Raw genomic sequence first — 20,978 nt, 5'->3', positions numbered from 1 at the left:
TCCTTTATTTCCTTAATAAAGATATTAGATTGTTTATTGGCCTTCGTGTCTGATTCCCGGTGCTCACGCTGCCTGAGGTGTCACATTGTGGTGGAGTTTGTGTGTTGGATCAAGGTGAACCAGTGCTGAGGTACAACAAATACAGCTGCCTGAGTTGCAGACTGGATCTTCTCTCCATTCAGAACAGCCAGGTCCATCACCCAGACGTACCCTCATTGTGTCTCACAGCATGGAGGATTTGCCCTTTCCCCAGCTGTCGCCCATGGTTAGAACTATAATTGATGCAGCCCAAAAGATGTCTACCAAGAAGTCTTACCTGTAGAAATGGTCTCGCTTCATCAAATTTCTCAGGCCACTCGGGTTAGACCCATACTTGGCCCCCACATCGATAATCTTGGACTTCTTAGTTCACCTGTCAAACGCAGGACTCTCACTCTCATCTTTAAAGACTTACCTAGCAGTGATATCCTGGCACATAAGACAGAGAGGATCACCCTCCTGCTTCCACGATCCCATAATCTGGCTTTTCCTCAAAAGCTTCACAAACTTACATCCTCCCTCGACGCCACCATGCCCAGCATGGAGTCTAGAACTGATACTGTTGCAGTTATCCAAAGCACCATTTGAGCCTATGGCTGCATGTGACTTATCCCACCTTTCCTGGAAAACTGCCTTTTTGGTGGCCGTTACTTTGGCAAGACACGTGAGATCTGTGCACTGAGGGCAGACCGCCCTCACATACGTTTTCACAAGGAAAAAGTCACTTTACGCCCAGACATCAAGTTCTTGCCCAAGGTGGTCTTCCGATTCCACCTTTCACAAGATATTTCTCTGCCAACGTCACTGACTTTCGCTGCTCACTACAAGTTGGACACCATAGCAAGAAAAGATACAGCCTTCGGCATGGCGGTACTCTTTTCCTGTGTGGCATGATCCTGCTGCCAAGGTTAGTAGCTTGCTATTCACCCATATGTGTGATTTCACAGACTCCATGAAGAAGAAAGAATAGTTGCTTACCTGTAACTGTGTTTCTTCGAATGGTAGTCTGTGAAATTCGCATATCCCTGCCCATCCTCCCTTCGCTAATCATGCCTGAGTTTTGTAGCTGCTGCTTGCGGCTACAGAACTGAGGTGTAGTCCCCACCCTCGGGCATTTATACTACTGGGAAGCATGGGTGGGACCTCCACCAAAATGTTTCATTTTAAGATCTAGAAGGTTCCGAAAAGCTGCGCAGGTGCAGAAATTAACCCATATGTGTGAATTTCACAGACTACCATTCGAAGAAACATAGTTACAGGTAAGCAACTCATCTTTCTGATTTGTCTGCCCTGTGTCTCTGGGTTCTCTGTAGAAGCATCATATGCAGATATATACTTATTTACTATTTCTTCTTTAACTATTCCGAGCCAGCAGACAATGTGTATGGTGGTGAGTGGGTGAATTTTTCCATTCTATTCTCTGGAAAAAAATACATTTAACTTTAGGTTGGAGTGTTGCAACCTTTCCTGAAAGAGTTTCTCTAACTGTAGCATCCTTTGAAGGACCAAGGGACTCTGAACTTCTTTGGCATAAAGACAGAAAGGCAGGTGGAAGGAAAGGCATTGGCCCTATCTACACTGACCGTTTAACACAGGTTGAAAGTAGCTTCAAACTGTGGTGGCTGGACAACAAACTCTTACTAAAGCACATAAAAGAAAGCCCTTAATGTACATCAGTGTCCTGTGGTTTGTGTGACCACCATCTAGGTCTCAAGCTGTCTTCAGGATGTCCTATGTAATCTGCACAGCAAAACCACTTTCTTTAATACCAGTTTGAAATTGCATTAAATGCAGTGAAGATGGGGGAATTGATAGGGGTAAGAAAGGAAAAAGGGAGCATACAGAACTGTGCTAAGAGGAACAACTTTAGAGTCCAGTGCATTTTGAACTCTACCGCTTTCTACACCTCTCCTTGTTGAAGAAAATATCCCAAACTTCACTGAGGCTCAGAAAGTGGTTTCTGCAATCTTATAGACTGAATGACATATCAACAATCCAACCTCCTCCTTTTACTCTTTTTTCTGCCCAGTTTCCCTATGCTGCCCCACCGCCCCAGGAACCCGTGAAGACCCTGAGGAGCCTGATTAACATCCGTAAGGACACGCTGCGACTGGTCAAGTAAGTAAAACACATCCAAACAAGACATTTCCCTTATTCTGAAGCAGACCACAATAAGAGGTTGTAACTTAGTGGCAGAGTCAAGTTGCAACTAAAAATTAAACTCAAAAACTAAATGAATACAGATATTTGAGGAACTGATCTGGAAACTGTCTCCATGCAAAATATTTGTTCTTTAGCCCCTTTTCTGTTTCAGCAGATGTCTTTTTAAAATTTTCTGCCAGTTATGATTCTTTAAGATGCCCAAAATTGTCTCCATATTCAATAGAAAATACATTAATTGGATTAAATAGAAATCTTGTTTAAAAAATACATTCCTGGTCCAAAAACACTAACCTGTTGCCTCATCACATGAGCATTTTTCCACTTCAATTAACATTAAATGCTGTGACTGCCTCCTGCAGAATTCTAGGGCTTGTAGTTTAGAGAGGCCCAGGGCTTTTCTGGGGGAGCAGTTTAAAAACCCCTCCCTAAACTAGAAACTCAAAAATTCTGCAGAGGCAGTCAGCAGAATTCTTGGGTTTGTAGATTAGTGAGGAGCCTTTAAACTGCCCATCTAGAGAAGCCCTGGGCCTCCCTAAACTACAAGCCTCAGAATTCTGTAGGAGGCAATCACAGCATTTAAAGTAGACTGAAGTGGAAAAATGCTCATGGGTATAATATGCATTTGAGTGCTGCTTGACTTTGTGAGTACTGATTGTGTCAAGAAGCACATTTTATTCCAACATGGTTTTAAAAATGCACAGACTGCATCTTTGGTTATGCCTCTTGTAAATGCTGCAGGTATGTGAAAATGAATACATTGCAGTACTTTCCAAAGTAGATCCGTGATGCTTTTCCAATCATATTTTGTTTCTAAAAGCCTATAAGGGTTGTGGTCAAAAAAGGATCATCTTTTTCTGCCCCCCTCCCTGCTCCTCAGTAATATGCCTCAATAATGAAGTAGATGAGTTTTGTGCATTACTTCTTTAGTCAGAAACTTTGGTAATGGAGGCAGAAATAACATGTAAAGAATAGGGATAAGCCCCTACTCCACAAAAAAGAACAGTTCAATAACTTCAAAACTAACAATATGCCCACGCATATTTGTTTACTTGCACAAGTAAACGAACCATTTTACCTTCTAAAGGCCACTTGACAGCTTTTTCCAAAATGCTACTGGGGTAGTATTTTCTCTCATCAGCCTCCATCTATCTTAAGATTTCCAATTTGGTGACCAAACTTACAGATCTATGTGCTGGTTGGAGCCAGTGAGTCATACTTATCTGCTCTTAACTTTTCTCCCTGTTCTTCTGTTCTTGTCTGCTCAGTAAGGAAGCTGTTGCTGACTTGATCTATGTTAGGCAAACACGCACAGCTACAGCAGGATTGGCTTGAATAGTGTTACTTTCCCACCTCCAACCTTATTGCATTGTTTACTGCAGGGAAGCATGAAAAGACTTTTTAAAAGGAAGCTTCTTTGTCCAAGGCTTTGTTAACTGCAGTGTTCCTGTACTTGTGAAGCCCTTTGAGTAGATTTATCATTCCAGCAACTGACACCAACTGGCACTATTGTTGTGTTCTTTAAAATGCTGGCGCTACTTGAACTTGGCCTCAGAGAGCAATAAAAAACCCAACTTTCAACTCTATGCATAACTCTGTTCTGATGTTCCTCATTGGAAGCAATCCCTTGGCTACTGTGCTGGGATGGGGGTGATATCTGTGTGTAGCTCCTCAAGATTAGCAGAAAGATTAAGTGTGGCTGTTTGGGAGGAGGAATTTAGGTAAGCAGAAACCCTGCAACCCTTCTGGACAGGCTCCTTGCCTCCTTTTATATCATCACCTTTCGTTTCCTGTTTGGCTTTCAGGGTCACTGCGGGTAACAACAAGATTTAGATGTAGCTGAATTTTCCCCTGTTGCTGAGCTGGAATTGTAGCCAGATAAAGCCCAACAGTTTAGAGCTCAAGACACAAGGGAGAAAAACTGACCTAGTAAAGGCAGCTTTAAGCACAGCAGCCGTAAAAAGAAAAAGGCTTTGTTAACACCATGTGTTCTCTCAGCTTAACAAACCATCAGCTTTGTTATTCATACTGGTTTTTCTTTTCCTGCACTGTGGATTTAATGTATTTCAGTAATTTTGGCCAGTTTCAGAGAATTGTTGCCAAGGAAGGGGCAGAAAAATAGTACAAGTCAATAACTGGCTGAGAAAATGGTGTCAGGAGGAACACTTTGGCTTCCTCAACCATGGCTGCTTTTCGAGGAGGAAGGCCTACTGGCAAGGGATGGGGTGCATCTCACACAAGTAGGAAAACACTTTTTTGCTCACAGACTAGCAAACTTCATCAGACGCACTTTAAACTAGGTCAGCCGGGGGAGGGGGACAATAGCCTTGCGAACAGTATTTTACCCACAACCACAGGGACTCGCCATAAGGCTAAATGGAGGGTTGCACAAACACAGCAAGGACCAATTACCAAGAACACAATAATCCCAAAGGAACAGCTCAGGGAAAGGTCTTAGGGGCTTACATGTCTTTACACTAATGCACAGAGCATGGGGAATAAACAAGATGAACTCTAACTTTTAGCACAACACCACACTTACAATGGCATAAGCATCACTGAAACATGGTGGGATGACGCCCATCACTGGAATGTAGCCATTGAAGGCTATAACCTCTTTCACAGAAACAGAACAAAGGGGAGAGGAGGGTGAGTAGCCCTATATGTCAAAAACATTTAAGTTGCAGAAGAGATGCAAGACAGCAATCCAGGAAACCAGCTTGAAAGCATCTGGATAAGTATCAAGGGAACCGGGACTCAAAAAGATCTCGTCGTGGGTGTCTACTACAGACCTCCGAACCAGGATGAAGAACTTGATGAAGCCTTCGGTCAGCAGCTGACCAAACAGGCACAAAGAAGAGATATAGTAGTCATGGGTGATTTCAACTATCCTGATATTTGCTGGAAAACAAACTCGGCCAAGAGTATGAAGTCCAACAAATCAACCATGGTATCCTTCTGGGATGGCTCTCTGGGATGGGTCTTAGGGGTACTGCCCTGCAGTGGCTCCAGTTCTTCCTGAGGGCCGTTCCCAGTTGGTGAAGCTGGGGGACACCTGCTCGGACCCCTGGCCATTGACCTGTGGGGTCCCTCAAGGTTCCATTCTGTCCCCCATGCTTATTAACATCTGCATGAAACCACTGGGCGAGGTCATCCGGAGTTTTGGAGTGCTGTGCCATCTCTACGCAGATGACACCCAACTCTACTACTCTTTTCCACCAAACTCCAAGGAATCCTCCCAGATACTGGACCAGTGCTTGGCAGCTGTGATGGGCTGGATGAGGGTGAATAAACTGAAGCTTAATCCTGACAAGACAGAGATCCTCCAGGTCAGTCGTATGTCTGATTGAGGTATTGGGTGGCAACCTGTGCTTGACGGGGTTGCACTCCCCCTGAAGGCGCAGGTCCGCAGCTTGAGGGTCCTCCTGGACTCATCACTGACACTTGATGCTCAGGTGTCGGTGGTGGCCGGGAGGGCCTTTGTACAACTAAAACTTGTGCGCCAGCTGCGACCATACCTCGTGAAGTCTGATTTGGCCATGGTGGTCCACGCCTTAGTTACCTCTAGATTGGATTATTGCAATGTGCTCTACGTGGGGCTGCCTTTGAAGACGGCCCAGAAACTTCAATTAGTTCAACGCTTGGCAGCCTTGGTTCTGACGGGAGCCCAATACAGGGAGCGGTCAACCCTCCTGTTTAAGGAGCTCCACTGGCTGCCGTTCATTTTCCGGACCCAATTCAAAGTGCTGGTGATTACCTATAAAGCTCTGAATGGTTTGGGACCCATCTACCTTCGGGATTGCCTCTTCCCCTATGAACCTGTACGGTCTCTTCGGTCATCGGGGGAGGCCCTTCTCTCGCTTCCACCAGCGTCACAAGCACGGTTGGTGGGGATGAGAGAGAGGGTCTTCTCTGTAGTGGCCCCCCGGTTATGGAACTCACTGCCTAGGGAGATCAGGCAAGCCCCCACCTTGATGGCGTTTCGGAAGAGCCTGAAAACCTGGCTTTTCACCCAGGCCTTTGGTTAAGATCGCCCATCCCCATCATAATTACAATTATGCTCCTCGACCTTTTTGTACTGGTCGCTCTTTTCCTGATTACTTTATCTTAATTCAGGGCTCCTCCCTACCTAATGTGACCTTAAATGAATCAATTGCACTTTATCTATTTACAAATTTGTTACTCATAATGTGCACCTTGCTTATCCACTATTGCAACCTCATTGTTTTTAATTCGATGTTTTAATACCGTGTTGTGTTTTTTCGGTTATTGTGTATATTTTGTTATTGGTTTTTGTTTTTGTTCTTTGATGTTTCATATTTTATATTTGCTTTGTATTTGATTTTGCTGTAAGCCGGCCTGAGTCCCCTTTGGGGGAGATGGAGGCGGGATATAAATAAACTTAATTGGTTGTTGTATGTCTTTCGGGCTGTGTGGCCATGTTCAGAACACAGCCCGAAAGACATACAATAACCCTGTGATCCCGGCCATGAAAGTCTTCGACAACACAAACTTATTATTATTATTATTATTATTATTATTATTAATGCAGTTGAAGTGGTCGGATCTTTAGGGGCAAGCGACCCTGTGTTCCTGCAGTTTGCGATACAAAGGAAGGCCGAAACTAAGGCAAGTCAAACCCACATTGTGGACTTTAAGAGAGCTGACTTCCAAAAAATGAAGGAAATACTGAGCGGTATTCCATGGACGCCAATACTAAAAGACAAGGGAGTTAAGGATGGATGGGAGTTTTTCAGAAGTGACATACTCAAGGCACAAATGCAAACAGTGCCAACAAGGAATAAAAATAAGACAAGTGCAAAGAATCCAGAATGGATGTCCAAACAACTTTTAACTGGTCTAAGACTCAAAAAAGACATGCACAAGAAGTGGAAAAAGGGAGAAATCACCAAAGAAGAATTCAAACGAATAGCCAACTCCTGTAGGGAAAAGGTCAAAGCGCAAAACGAGCTCAGGCTTGCCAGAGACATTAAAAACAATAAAAAGGCTTCTTTGCTTACGTCCGTAGGAAAAGGAAGAACAAGGAGGCGATAGGGCCTCTGCGAAGAGAAGATGGGGAAATTCTGACAGGGGATAGGGAAAAGGCAGAACTATTTAATGCCTTCTTTGCCTCAGTCTTCTCACAAAAAGAAAACCAGTCTCAACCTCAGCAACATGGAGTGGATAAAGGATATGGGGAAATCCAACCCCAAATAGGAAAACAAGTTGTCCAGGAACACCTGGCCGCTCTAAATGAATTCAAGTCCCCAGGGCCAAGATCAACTACACCCAAGAGTATTGAAGGAATTAGCGGCAGTTATTTCGGAACCATTGGCAATCATTTTTGAGAGTTCTTGGAGAACGGGAGAAGTCCCAGCAGATTGGAGGAGGGCGAATGTGGTCCCTATCTTCAAGAAGGGAAAAAAGGATGACCCAAACAATTACTGTCCGGTTAGCCTCACGTCGATATCAAGCAAGATTCTGGAAAAGATAATTAAGGAAGTGATCTTCAAACACTTAGAAACAAATGCGGTCGTTGCTAAGTCAACATGGATTTACCAAAAACAAATCATGCCAGACTAATCTGATCTCTTTTTTCGATAGACTTACGAGTTGGGTCGATACAGGAAACGCTGTGGATGTAGCGTACCTGGATTTCAGTAAGGCCTTCAACAAGGTCCCCCATGACCTTCTGGCAAACAAGCTAGTCAAATGCAGGCTAGACAAAACTACAGTTAGGTGGATCTGTAATTGGTTAAGTGAACGAACCCAAAGGGTGCTCACCAATGCGTTGTCTTCACCTTGGAAAGAAGTGACAAGTGGAGTGCCACAATGTTCTGTCCTGGGCCCGGTTCTGTTCAACATCTTTATTAATGACTTAGACGAAGGGTTAGAAGGCACAATCCTCAAATTTGTAGACGACATCAGACTGGGAGGGATAGCTAACACTCCAGAAGACAGGAGCAGAATTCAAAACTATCTTGACAGATTAGAAAGATGGATCAAAACTAACAAAATGAAGTTCAACAGGGACAAATGCAAGATACTCCATTTAGGCAGAAAAAATGAAATGCAAAGATACAGAATGGGGGACGCCTGGCTCGACAACAGTACGTGTGAAAAAGATCTTGGAGTCCTCGTGGACAATAAGTTAAACATGAGCCTACAATGTGATACGGCGGCGAAAAAAGCCAATGGGATTTTGGCCTGCATAAATAGGAGTATAGCATCTAGATCCAGGGAAGTCATGCTCCCCTTCTATTCTGCCTTGGTCAAACCACACCTGGAATACTGTGTCCAGTTCTGGGTACCGCAGTTGAAGGGAGATGTTGACAAGCTGGAAAGCATCCAGAGGAGGGCAACTAAAATGATCAAGGGTCTGGAGAACAAGCCCTATGAGGAGCAGTTTAAAGAGCTGGGCATGTTTAGCCTGCAGAAGAGAAGGCTGAGAGGAGACATGATAGCCATGTACAAATACGTGAAGGGAAGTCATAGGGAGGAGGGAACAAGCTTGTTTTCTGCTGCCCTGCAGACTAGGACGCGGAACAATGGCTTCAAACTACAGGAAAGGAGATTCCACCTGAACATCAAGAAGAGCTTCCTGACTATGAGAGCTGTTCAGCAGTGGAACTCTCTGCCCCGGAGAGTGGTGGAAGCTCATTCTTTGGAGGCTTTTAAGCAGAAGCTGGATGGCTATCTGTTGGGGGTGTTTTTAATGATATTTTCCTGCTTCTTGCAGGGGGTTGGATTGGATGGCCCGCGAGGTCTCATCCAACTCTGCGATTCTATGATTCTATGAATGGGAACTCAAATATGTGGAGATGAAAGAAGGGTGAGGGAAAATCTGTGGTCTCCCTCTCTCAGTCCACTTTTGGTTTCTAAAGAGGTGAGCTCTTACAAGGACTGAGGCTTCTTCCACACTAGTTAAAAGGTAAAGGTTTTCCCCTGACGTTAAGTCCAGTCATGTCTAACTCTGGGGGCTGGTACTCATCTCCATTTCTAAACTGAAGAGCCGGCTTTATCCGTAGACACCTCCAAGGTCATGTGGCCAGCATAACTGCATGGAGCGCTGTTACACACAACACAATTATAATATTATTTGGTCAAAGACACCAGAAGAACTCTCTGGTTGAGAGTTTTTGACACTCAGTCCTCTACTGCCAATGCCAGAATTCAATGGAGGGAAGTGTAGCAGTTGAAATAGACTCTATAATTGTGTGATGTGAAAGAATCTTGGCTTTCTAGCTTTTGCCCAGTTCTAAGAAAACTTCACTAATGTCTGCCTGGAATCCTAGTTTAATAGGTTGCAATCAGAATGGATGCTTCTCACATTTCCTGATTTTCCTCTTGCTGTCGCCAAAACATCTGATCTAGAAATTATATCAGAGGTTGTTGTGGTTCATCCATTTTACTTATGTATATTATCTCTCAAATTCAAGGCATCATACAAAGTTACAACAGGTACAGATAAAAGTCCACATCATTAAAACATACAAAATCAATATTAAACATAATTTGAAAACATGCCCATATATAAAATAACAATAAACACAGGGAACACAGCACATTATTAAAAGCCCATTCATGGCAAGTTAGTTCCACAAGGACTACTGAAACAAAACTGTTATTTCCCAAATGTTTGGAAGGCAAAGGATTTATATCATGCCAGTTTCTGTTGCCCTGTTTAGAATATAGCAGGCATATAACAGGCATATGGCTTGCATGCACCCCCTTAAATGTAATCTGACTTTTGACTGGGTTGAGGAGTGCCAAATGACTTGCCTGTATGACACCAGCTTTGTTTATACAATTGCATTCCTTTTTGTGTGTGTGAAAAAAGTGCCCTTTCAGTGTAAGTCATTTAAAGTGTCATTGTGAGAACATGCTCTCATTCCTTTGGGAATGCTTTGTTCCTGCAAAGGCAACAAGTCTGGTTGTCTCCAGAGAGTCCAGACAATAGGCAAAGAAATCAAAGCATGTAAGAGAGGTCATAGTTCACACTTTTCTTTTCATCCTGCACAGTTTAACAGTCTATCAATTTTATTAAAGTTAGGTGGCTAATCTGGCTGCCTGTCATTTTCTGGTACAAACCTTGAAAAATTCTATGTATTCTAATGGAATTGCTTCTTGATTTATATCCCTTTCTATTCATCCACCCAATGCACAGTTGAAATAACTGCATAATTTTCAGCTCTGAATATGAACGTTATAGCTAGGGCTTAATAGTAGTCTGATATTAGAATACTCTTGCAGATTTTTTAAAAAAGATTTTTCTTACTAGGTATGTCAAACCAATTATTTATCCAGTGCTCAATATTCCATTTGTGGCCTTGCTCAGACATTCTCTTAGGGGGATCTCTCTCTACCCTGTACTTCCCTGTTGCAATTAATCATTGGAGGAGAATTCACAGCTTAACCTAAAGAAAGGGAAAAGGGAAATAAACACAAACTACAGTGTGTCCTAAAAGTCACCATACATAGAAAAAATTAACTTGCATAACAACAAATATCTTGGAACATGTTTTCTGCATGGCTGGAGGTTGGACTGAATGGACCATGTGATCTCGTCCAACTCTATGATTCTATGTTTACCATTAAGTAGGGGAGAAGACTGTGTATGTATGTAGAAAGAGGTGGCATATACATAAGAAATGTTTTGTAAAATATTGTAATGAATATTTTGTAAATAAAATTACATTTGGCTACAATTCCTATTATCCCTATGTATGGTGACTTTTGGGACACCCTGTATGATCAAATTATAGGTAGTTGCTGGTGATACTTTGAGTTGCCACTGCACATTACTTGTTTGTTTTTTGTCTAACCAATGGGAAACACCTTGGACGCTGAGGTGATATCCACACTGCAGAATTACAGCAGTTTGACACCACATTAAGTGCCATGGCTTAATGCGATGGAATTCTGTGATTTGAAGCTTGAATGAATGAATTTTATTGTAACGGTCACAGACCAGGAATACAAAGCCTTAAAACATTAAAATCAGAGGGGTTTTTTTAAAAAAATACATTAACATTAAGATCAATGATTCAAAACATTACAAGCAGAAGGTCTCCAAAATGGTGTCATCTGGATTGGCTCTTACAAAATCTGTGGGTATAGATACTAAAATGGGTAGGTTAAAACATTATCCATTAAAATCATCCACCATCCTCCACAATCTGCCTCCTTATTTTTATTGTAGCAGCACAAAACTTAGCCACCTTAGGAATGGTTGATGGTTCCTTATAATCTATGAGATGTTTTAGATAATAGTTGTCAGTTTTACCAGGTATCTTTTGTACAAAGGGAGCAATAAAAACCGCTCAAATATCTCTATAAAAGTCACAATATAGAAGGACAACGCTGGCAGTTTCTACTTTCTTCATACTGCATAGGCATTATGATTTATAGTTTGTGTGAGAGCTCTGGTGCCACAAAATACAAAACTACAAATCCCACAATTCCATAAGGTGGAGCTATCACAGTTTAAGTGGTGTTCAACTGTTATCGTTTTACAATATGAATGATCTCTTAGCAAGATAAATTCTTGTCATTGCTACATCCTTAGTAAATAAACTTTTGGATTGAGATCCAGCTAGCACCCATATCAAGATTATATTAAGAAAAGATGGAGTAATATTGGGTTTAGAACTATTCTACTCAAAGTAAGTCTTGTTGAAATCAGAATTCTGAGTCAATATGATTAGAATTATACTTTTTTATTTGCTCTCGGGTAAGATGAGAAAACCAACCAGCAAGGATGTTTTCAGAAGGATGTCTGCTAACACTACTAGTCCAAAAGTTTTCAGTAGCTTCTCAGTCTGGGTGATGATTTGCAGGCCTTTTTTACTCCATGACTGAGACTCTAGGAGGAAGTGTTTGTGTCTAAAGTGCCTGGTAGTTAACTGGAATTTATTTTGGAAGTAGCAGGGACATAATCACAGAATCATGGAAGGTTAGAGTTGGAAGAGGCCACAAGGGTCATCCAGTCCAATCCCCTGCCATGCAGGGGTAGACAACTAAGTTACACCTGAAAATTGGTCATCCTCTTCTGTTTAAAGGCCTCCAAAGAAGGAGAGCCCACCATACTCCAATGCAATCTATTCCATTATTGAACAGCTCTTGCCTACAGTGGGTAGCTTGATCTTTATGAAAGAAACCATTCAGTGTATTTCTACAGAACAGAGAAGCCAGATCAGTTCTTGGGTAACTCAAGCAATTTCATCTGTTGTAAATTCTACAACTGGATTGATTTTTATCATTGTGTCTTGACCCACCAGATGCACAGAGGAAGTAAAGACTCCAGGAGAAGAAGTCAGCAAAGCTAAAGTCCATTACAATGTGGAGTTCACTTTCGACACAGATGCACGGGTGGCTATAACGATTTATTATCAAGCAACTGAGGAATTCCAAAATGGAGTAGTGAGGTAAATGGCAGGAGAGCTTGGGATTTAGGACCATATGTAATTATTTGATACTGTTATGTTCCAAGCACATTCAGAATGATAGCCTATACTGCCACTATCCAATATATTTCTAACCAGAGGAGAAAATCAGTAATGCCTTCTTGGTTTCACATTCATGTGCTTAATTTAACATTTAAGCCTGTATGTATATGTGCTCATGTGGAGTCTTATCAGGATGCACTTTCACACTGCAAAATTACAGTGCTGTGATTCTGCTTTAATGGATTAGAACTCTCTGGCTGACAATCCTATATCCCTTTCCCTAAATTACAAATCCCGAGATTGCATAGGGAGTTAAACTGGAATCATAGCACTATAGTTCTATATTGTGAAAGAACCCAGGGTGTCTGAATTTCTTAGTTCCTGGCAAGCCTACAGTTATGCCATGTTTCCATTTCAGACATTTTGATCACATGTAAACATTGGGAAGGACACAGTACGAAGGGTGGAGGAGGCAAGCACTGTCCTTTCCCCACCATCCTTGCACTGGTTGTCTGCTTAAAGAGGATTGTTTGATCACCTTTAAAGAAAATGAGATCCCTTTCCTTTATAGCTCTTAACACATGGGTGGGCAACATTCATAGGCCACAGGTTAGGATTTCCTTTTGTTGTGAGTCGCAGCATTTGCCTGGACTAAATTTTGTGTGGGTGGAATGATGAGTGAAATCAAGGAAGATCATTGCCCAGGGAGCTTAAGGTAAAATTTCTGTTTAGTATTCTATGGAGAAAAGTACACCTAAGCCTACCTGTAATTGTCTCATGGAGTGGCAGTAACTTAACTTTGAGAAAATAACAATATACTGGGGCACAGTCACCATAAGTGAAAATTTCCCAGTGGACTACATCCCACAGGGGTATGGAATTTATAGTCCTATAGGTGTTGTTGGACTGCCTCTCCCATTAACCTTACGCAGCCTGGCCAATGTTATGGGATATGGGAGATGCAGCACATCAACATTTGGAGAGTATAGCCACAAGGGGACTAAAGGTGTTTTCACACCAGTCTAGGGGGCTTTGACTTCAGCTCTCCAAATCCCTAACCATTGGCCATATTGATTGATGTTTCTGGGGTTTGAATGTTACATGTGTACACAGAAAAGAAATCAGCTGGACACAGGTTGATGGCCTGTCAGACTCAGAAAGGTAACTGCAAGGATACTAGAAGCAATTTGGACTATTGAATGTCAAGATCATGTTGACTTCTAACAAATGGAGAATTCAGTCCAAATTAGCATTTGACAAGATTCACAGCATTCAGCACAGCGTGGATTTTGATCTTTCACCTCAGGATGCTATTAGGCTGCATCTGAGTGCTTCACAATGGATCAATAGGGCTGACAGTGAACATTGGTCTTCTGCAGGGTGACATATTCTGAAAGTGGGCCCTGAGGAGTCTAGGGAAGAATCCTGATTGATAGTTTGACAGTCTTAATAACAAACCATCCATTTAAGATATTTGGTTTTGTATTTTGTTTTGTTTTTTAATATAAAAGGCCTAAAATTATCTTCAAAAGGTAGCTTGTTTGAGATGAAACTGATTTCCCATATGGAGGGAAATCTTTCTTGTTGAAGAGAGTATTTTTGTTAAAATGTTCAGTTAGACTCATGTATGCACCGGAGATACATTCCCAACCAAATCACAGTTACATGATACCATGAATACAGCCAAACACTAAATTATCTCACTTATAGCCCCTGCACACCATAGAGTTGAGATGGAGAACCTAGAAATTTCTAGAGAAGTATAATCTCCAGGAATTTGCTAAATCTTCTGGTGCAACTGTATGGTAACTTCTGAGGGGAATAATATTGCTTGGAGGACATAGAGAATGCAGAGGGACAGTTTTTTCTCCAGTCTGCAGAAATATGTTTTTGTTTATGTGGGTCTCACTAAGAATTTCTACCCTATACTTCTAAGGCTTATGCCTATCTTGGATGCTTATAGTACAGTAGAGTCTCGCTTATCCAACATAAACAGGCCAGCAGAACGTTGGATAAGCGAAAATGTTGGATAATAAAGAGGGATTAAGGAAAAGCCTATTAAATATAAAATTACATTATGATTTTACGAATTAAGCACCAAAATGTCATGTTTTACAACAAATTGACAGAAAAAGCAGTTCAGTACAAGGCAATGTTATGTAGTAATTACTGTATTTATGAATTTAGCACCAAAACATCGCAATATATTGAAAACATTGACAACAAAAACATTGGCTACTAACAAATTGACTACAAATAAAGATAGAAAAAAAACACTGACTACTAAAAGGCAGATTGCATTGGATAATACAGAACGTTGGATAAGTGAGACTCTACTGTAATTAGATAAACCTAAGCATACTAGATGAGAAACTCCCTTCTGGGCACACAGAAGATTGGGAGACTTGGAAGGCGATGAACAGACTGCACTCTGACACCACAAGATGCAGAGCTAATCTTAAGAAATTGGGCTATAAAGTGGAATCCATGACATGCGAGTGTGGAGAAGAGCAGACCACAGACCACTTACTACAATGCAACCTGAGCCCTGCCACATGCACAATGGAGGACCTTCTCACAGTGACTCCAGAGGCACTCCTAGTGGCCAGCTACTAGTCAAGGAAAATTTAGCATAATGCCAAGTTTTTAACTTTGTGGTTTTTTATACATTATAGCTTTTTTCTCAATTTGTTTCTGACACAATAAATAAATAGCATAACAATATTTAATATAAATCAGTAGAAGCAGATTTGATTTTAAACTATGCACACACAAGTTAAAAATATTACCTGTCCGTCAGGGAAAAATGCCTTCAAGAACCAAGAAATCATATTTGCCAATAGAGGGTGAAGGGGACCCTCTGAGTTTTGTGCGCCAATCTGTATTACCAACTGGAATGCAGGAATAACAAACATTCATTCTGTGCTGTTTGCCTTATGCCCTTCTCTTTCTCTATTAGTTACATTCCCAAAGACACCAGTTTACAATCTGAGACTGTGCACTACAAGAGAGGGGTGTGCCAGCAGTTCTGCCTCCCTTCCCATACTGTTGACCCCTCAGAATGGACAGAAGAAGAGGTAAGGTGGTTCAGAAATGAGGCAGTGGGACAGCTCAAGAAGTTGTGGTATCACTAAGGAGCAGCAGCTCTTTAGTAAGACAACAGATTTTTGATACTTAGGTGCTAGAGGCGCTAGGAGGTTTTGCTCCGAAGTGCAGTCTTCCTTCCAAATTGAATGCCACAGTATTGAGGGAAATTACACACATTTACTTATTTGTGTTGTCGGAAGTTTTCATGGCCAGAATCACTGGGTGGCTGTGAATTTTCCGGGCTGTATGGCCATGTTCCAGAAGCATTCTCTTCTGACGTTTCGCCCATATCTATGGCAGGCATCCTCAGAGGTTATGAGGTATATTGGAGACTAGGCAAGTGAGGTTTATATATCTGTGGAAGGTCCTGGGTGGGAGAAAGAACTCTGTCTGTTGGAGGCAATTGTGAATGTTGCAATTAATCACCTTGATTAGCATTGAAAAGCCTTGCAGCTCCAAAGCTTGGCTGCTTCCTGCCTGGGGAATCCTTTGTTGGGAGGTGTTAGCTGGCCCTGATTGTTTCATGTCTGAAATTCCCATTTTCAAAGTGTTGTTTTTTATTTACTGTCCTGATTTTAGAGTTTTTTAAATAATGGTAGCCAGATTTTGTTCATTTTCATGGTTTCCTCCTTTTTGTTGAATTTGTCCACATGCTTCCACAGATATATACATCTCTCTTGCTTAGTCTCTAATATACCTCACAACCTCTGAGGACACCTGCCATAGATGTGGATGAAACGTCAGGAGAGAATGCTTCTGGAACATGGCCATACAGCCCGGAAAACTCACACCAACCCATTTACTTCTTTGTTTTTTTATCTCCATTGTAACTTTAGGTGTTCTGCAAAACAAAGTAATCGAGTGATCATGTGGGATGCTATAGGTTTTTCAAGAGCATCAGGGCTGGGTGAGATGGGGACAAAAAGGAACATTGTTTCTATAAAGTGTGCAATAGAAGATGTAACAGTGATAGAAAGGTCACACACCCCATATTTAAAGTTGCCCATGTCCTGCATTTCCTTCCCATCTTACAGCTTTCACAAAGGCGAATTAACAGTGCAAGAGAGACTCCAAAATACATTTAATGATTATTCTCCATCTGTTCAGCCAGTTGGAAGAAACAGATTAATTATGTATTAGTTACATTTTTGTCTGGCTTCATGAGGTCAAGACAGAATAGCTGGGCTCCTTTCTGCCCGTTTTATCTTCCTAACAAGCCTGTAAAGGGGGAGGGGGTCAAAGAATGGTCAAACACTGGCCACAAACATTCAGGTGAACTTCAGGGAGTGCCAGAACCTGCTCTACCTTTACTACCCCCTTTTTTGTTCAGCACGGCAGTCACGGCCCTCCACTGAGTCTCCAAAAACCATTTGTTCTAAAACATAACATTGCAAACCAATAAGACAGCTATATATAAAAACCAGCATCTGTGAAAATGATGCAGTTTTAGGATGGCAAGCCACGTGTTCTCAATTTCTTAGATATAGTTGCTTGGCATATGTTAAGCATAATAATATCTCCAACTATTTAACAGTTTTTCCACCTTGTTTTTCCCTTCTTTACAGCTGGGCTTTGACCTGGACCGTGAAATCTATCCTATGGTGGTCCTTGCAGTTGTAGATGAGGGAGATGGTAAGGGATAATTTAAAATTGTTTTGATCCTGATTTAATATGGGTACCAAAATGGGAGTTCATGCAAGCTTTAACAGTACTTTTACAACCCGGCTTCTGATAAGATAACCATATTCCAGATGTACATCTGATGCCCTCTTGAGTACACTCTGAAAGCTCACTCTATCAAGTTAATTTAATCCGACTTTAATCTTTATCAACTGTAAAAACTACATCAAATTAAGAGTCAGGCATCTGCAGGAAAAATAAGTGATTCCTGCCTACACTCATCCTTGCTTTTTTCATACCCTGCAGAACATATGGGCCACTGCCATGTACTTCTGGCGACGTTTGAGAAGGTGAGTGTTGTCTTCATGCTGATCTCTTATCCAAGAAAGTTTTTTGTGCAGCACATTTCCTCAAATATCTCAGTCCAAGAGTGGTGTATGGTAACGGCACTGGGAAGGCTGTTGAGTTGCTTGGGGTGCTGGCAGGTAAAACCACCCAGAATGGATTTCCATGGATCAGGGTTGTAGTGGTAAAGTATGAAGCACTGCTGTTCATCTTGAACGCAACAACACCCTTAGGAAAAGTCCAACTGTGTTGATCCATATTGACAAACTAATTTGTTTCCAATTTTGTATATCTAATATAACAAGAACACCCCCCCCCCCAAATATTTTGCATTAAAATAGGGCTAGACCTTAAACCGCTGAGCTGCTGAACTTTCTGTCCGAAAGGTTGGCGGTTTGAATCCTGGGAGCAGGGTGAGCTCCCACTGTTAGCTCCACCTTCTGCCAACCTAGCAGTTCGAAAACATGCAAATGTGAGTAGATCAATAGGTACTGCTTCGGCAGAAAGGGAAGGCAATGTCACTCCATGCAGTCATGCTGGCCACATGACCTTAGAGGCATCTACAGACAACGTCAGCTCTTCGGCTTAGAAATGGAGATGAGCACCAACCCCAGAGTTGGACACGACTGGGCTTGATGTCAGGGGAAAACTTTACCTTTACCTTTAGGGCTAAATCATAATATGGCAGGATTCTGCGAAAATCTTCCTCACTGCACCTTAGAAGAATTACAGCTAAGATGAAATGGATCAGAGAAACCTGAAATGAGTGCAGATGATTTCGTCATCCTGGCCAGTCAAGAAGTCCTGGCATTTCAACCCTGTCCCTTTTGCTTTACTGGCAATGAGTATTACTGAGGATGTGCTACTGCCAGGACCTTTGCCTTAGAAATTGGTGGACATGATCCATTGTGTCTTCAATCACAACTTACCTTTCCCTCCAGGAAGATAATTCCAGAGCCACAAAGAATGATTAGAGACATCCCAAAAATTCCATCTTGTGTTAAAAATGTTAGTGTCCTTGGTGGAAGGATGGGAAGGATGAGGAACTTCCATTGTCCAGTGTACAGTAGTATCTGCAGTTTTAGAAGTAGTCCTTATAGAAGCCCTTACTGGGGAACTGAAGATTTTTCTGACCCTGGAAGATGTCAGGAAGGTGGCATTTGTCTCTTATTGTGGGGTCCGTGTGCCTTTAGGTTGTGTGTCAACTTATAATTATATGATACATTTCATAAGGTTTTTTTTTAAAGCAAGAAATACTTAGAAATTATTTTGTCAGTTCCTTCCTCTGAAATACAGCCCACAGCAACTGGGATTTGTTGGTGGTCCCATCTATTACTAACTATCACTGGCCTGGCCTAACTTTTAGGATCAGATGGGATCCAGTGCCTTTATGATATTTAGGCCACTGTGGTGCATAATCAGAAAACATGCCGTTAGAGCTCAGGTGGGAACATCTCATCCAAACTCATGATAATTCCACATGCCTTCATTCAGCTAATTAGCCTGTGTGCATCCCCCAGGGAGCTATTCACAGCTCAGCAAATGTAGAAATATTTACAAAACCACATGGCGAAATGAATTAAACAAATTGGAGGATTCTTTGAACTTGTGAACAAAATTATCTTTGATATGAGATAGGGCAGTATGATGCTGGGAGTGTAAAAGGGATGAAGTTTAAGGGAAATTATACTTACATTTCTCAAGTGCTGGGCGCAGCATGAATCGAATGAACATACTCTATAACACTGTGCACATGTTTTTTGAAACAGTTTCTGTTCAGTGTATTCTGCAAAACCTATTGTTAGAAAATGATGCCAAAGTTTCTGTCTCCTCATTTGTGTCTTTCTCTCAGCATGCTGATGGAAGTTTTTGTGTGAAACCCCTCAAACAGAAACAAGTGGTGAGTGTGTGGTTTCTGAATATTTTCATATGTTTATGTAGATTGCTAACATGTCATTTCTACCACTGTGCTATAGGGAGTGTCCTAACCTACTGCTTCTGCGCATGGTTTGGTAACTGCACAGTGGCAGATAGGAACGCGCTCCAAAGGGTTATCACTTATAATAATATATAATAATAATAACTTTATTCTTATAACCTGCCTCCATCTCCCCAAAGGGACTGGGGACCAAGCCCAGAATAAACAAAGAATTCAAGGTACAAACATTAAAACACATAACAGAAACAATATAATTAAAACAATTAAAACCAAGGAAATAAAGGCAGCATAAAATACATCAATCAACATTACAAAACTGAAAAGTGGACCTAATGAGAATTGCGAGAGAAGGGCAGGACTTGTGCACCACTTCTGCACCGAGAATCATTGGTGCCTTCTCTCCTCTTTGGAAGAACTTTATATGGCCTGCAGCCTTAAGAATGCTCAGAGCATTCTTGGGGATCGATCTCGCCCAGCATATTCTTTCTTTGAATTATTGTCATCTGGCAGATGGTACAGGGTGACAAAGACAAGGACAAATAGACTGAGAGATAGCTTTTATCCTAGAGCTGTGTCTATGTTGAACTACATGGTTTTGCACTGATGGGCATTGGGAGCTGTGTGGTGATGGTTGGGGTGTGGAGCGATGGGTGTCTTGTTTTGTAATGTGTGCTGGGGAAGGCATTTTATTTCATTGTGCAAAAGTACAATGTCAATAAAGCTAATCTATTTTATTCATGTGGGATACCTACTTCTTGCGTGCCTTGGTCTGCCTCCTCACTTCCTTCCCCCACTTCGATGAAAACATTTTAAGCAAGGGCTGCTAAGAGAGTTGTCAGAGCACCCAACTCTCTTCCTAAAGTCACTCTGTTGGCTATAATAAATAATGTATTGCATGTACATATAGCTTATAAGCCACTCTGAATCTCCTTCGGGGTGAGAAGGGTGGGATATAAATGTAGTAAATAAATAGTAAATAAGTACATTGGCTACCAGTCTGTTTCTGGGCACAACTCATAAGTGTGCCCAGAAATGGATTAAATCCAGGCTATCTGTCAGGCCCTTTCTCTCCAATGATCTTGCCCAGGGCTTGAGATCCTTAGGAGAGCCTCTTCTGTCAGTCCCACCACAGCCACAGCCAGTAGGCTGTCCTTTGGCCAGTAGACTAAGATTTTTTATATACTGACAGGCTTTTCAGAAATGAAAATCTTCAAAGAAAAGACTTTTAAGAGGTTGCTGTACTGTTTTAATTGTACTATTTTAACCCTTTTGAATAAAATCATTTTAATCATACATTTAAATTGCTGTTAGTATTGTCAATACAGTCACCTCCACTGGGG

At 41.6% G+C, this 20,978-nt stretch overlaps 1 protein-coding gene across 6 annotated transcripts in view; it reads left to right on the top strand.

Moving 5' to 3' along the window:
* The window catches only part of rnf157 (ring finger protein 157), a 110,802-nt gene that overhangs the window by 60,289 nt on the left and 29,535 nt on the right, over positions 1-20,978 (top strand). For all 6 annotated transcript variants that reach the window (XM_062970629.1, XM_062970626.1, XM_062970627.1 and 3 more), the window contains exons 3-8: positions 2,069-2,157; positions 12,480-12,626; positions 15,607-15,724; positions 17,300-17,366; positions 17,661-17,704; positions 19,552-19,599. In XM_062970629.1, coding sequence (XP_062826699.1) covers positions 2,069-2,157; positions 12,480-12,626; positions 15,607-15,724; positions 17,300-17,366; positions 17,661-17,704; positions 19,552-19,599 — 513 coding nt within the window. The remainder of the gene's footprint in view (positions 1-2,068; positions 2,158-12,479; positions 12,627-15,606; positions 15,725-17,299; positions 17,367-17,660; positions 17,705-19,551; positions 19,600-20,978) is intronic.

Source organism: Anolis carolinensis, chromosome 2 (assembly GCF_035594765.1).
Source record: "Anolis carolinensis isolate JA03-04 chromosome 2, rAnoCar3.1.pri, whole genome shotgun sequence".
NCBI lineage: Eukaryota > Metazoa > Chordata > Lepidosauria > Squamata > Dactyloidae > Anolis > Anolis carolinensis.
The sequence above is the reverse complement of the archived record's forward strand: the minus strand, read 5'-3'. Positions and strand labels throughout refer to the sequence as shown.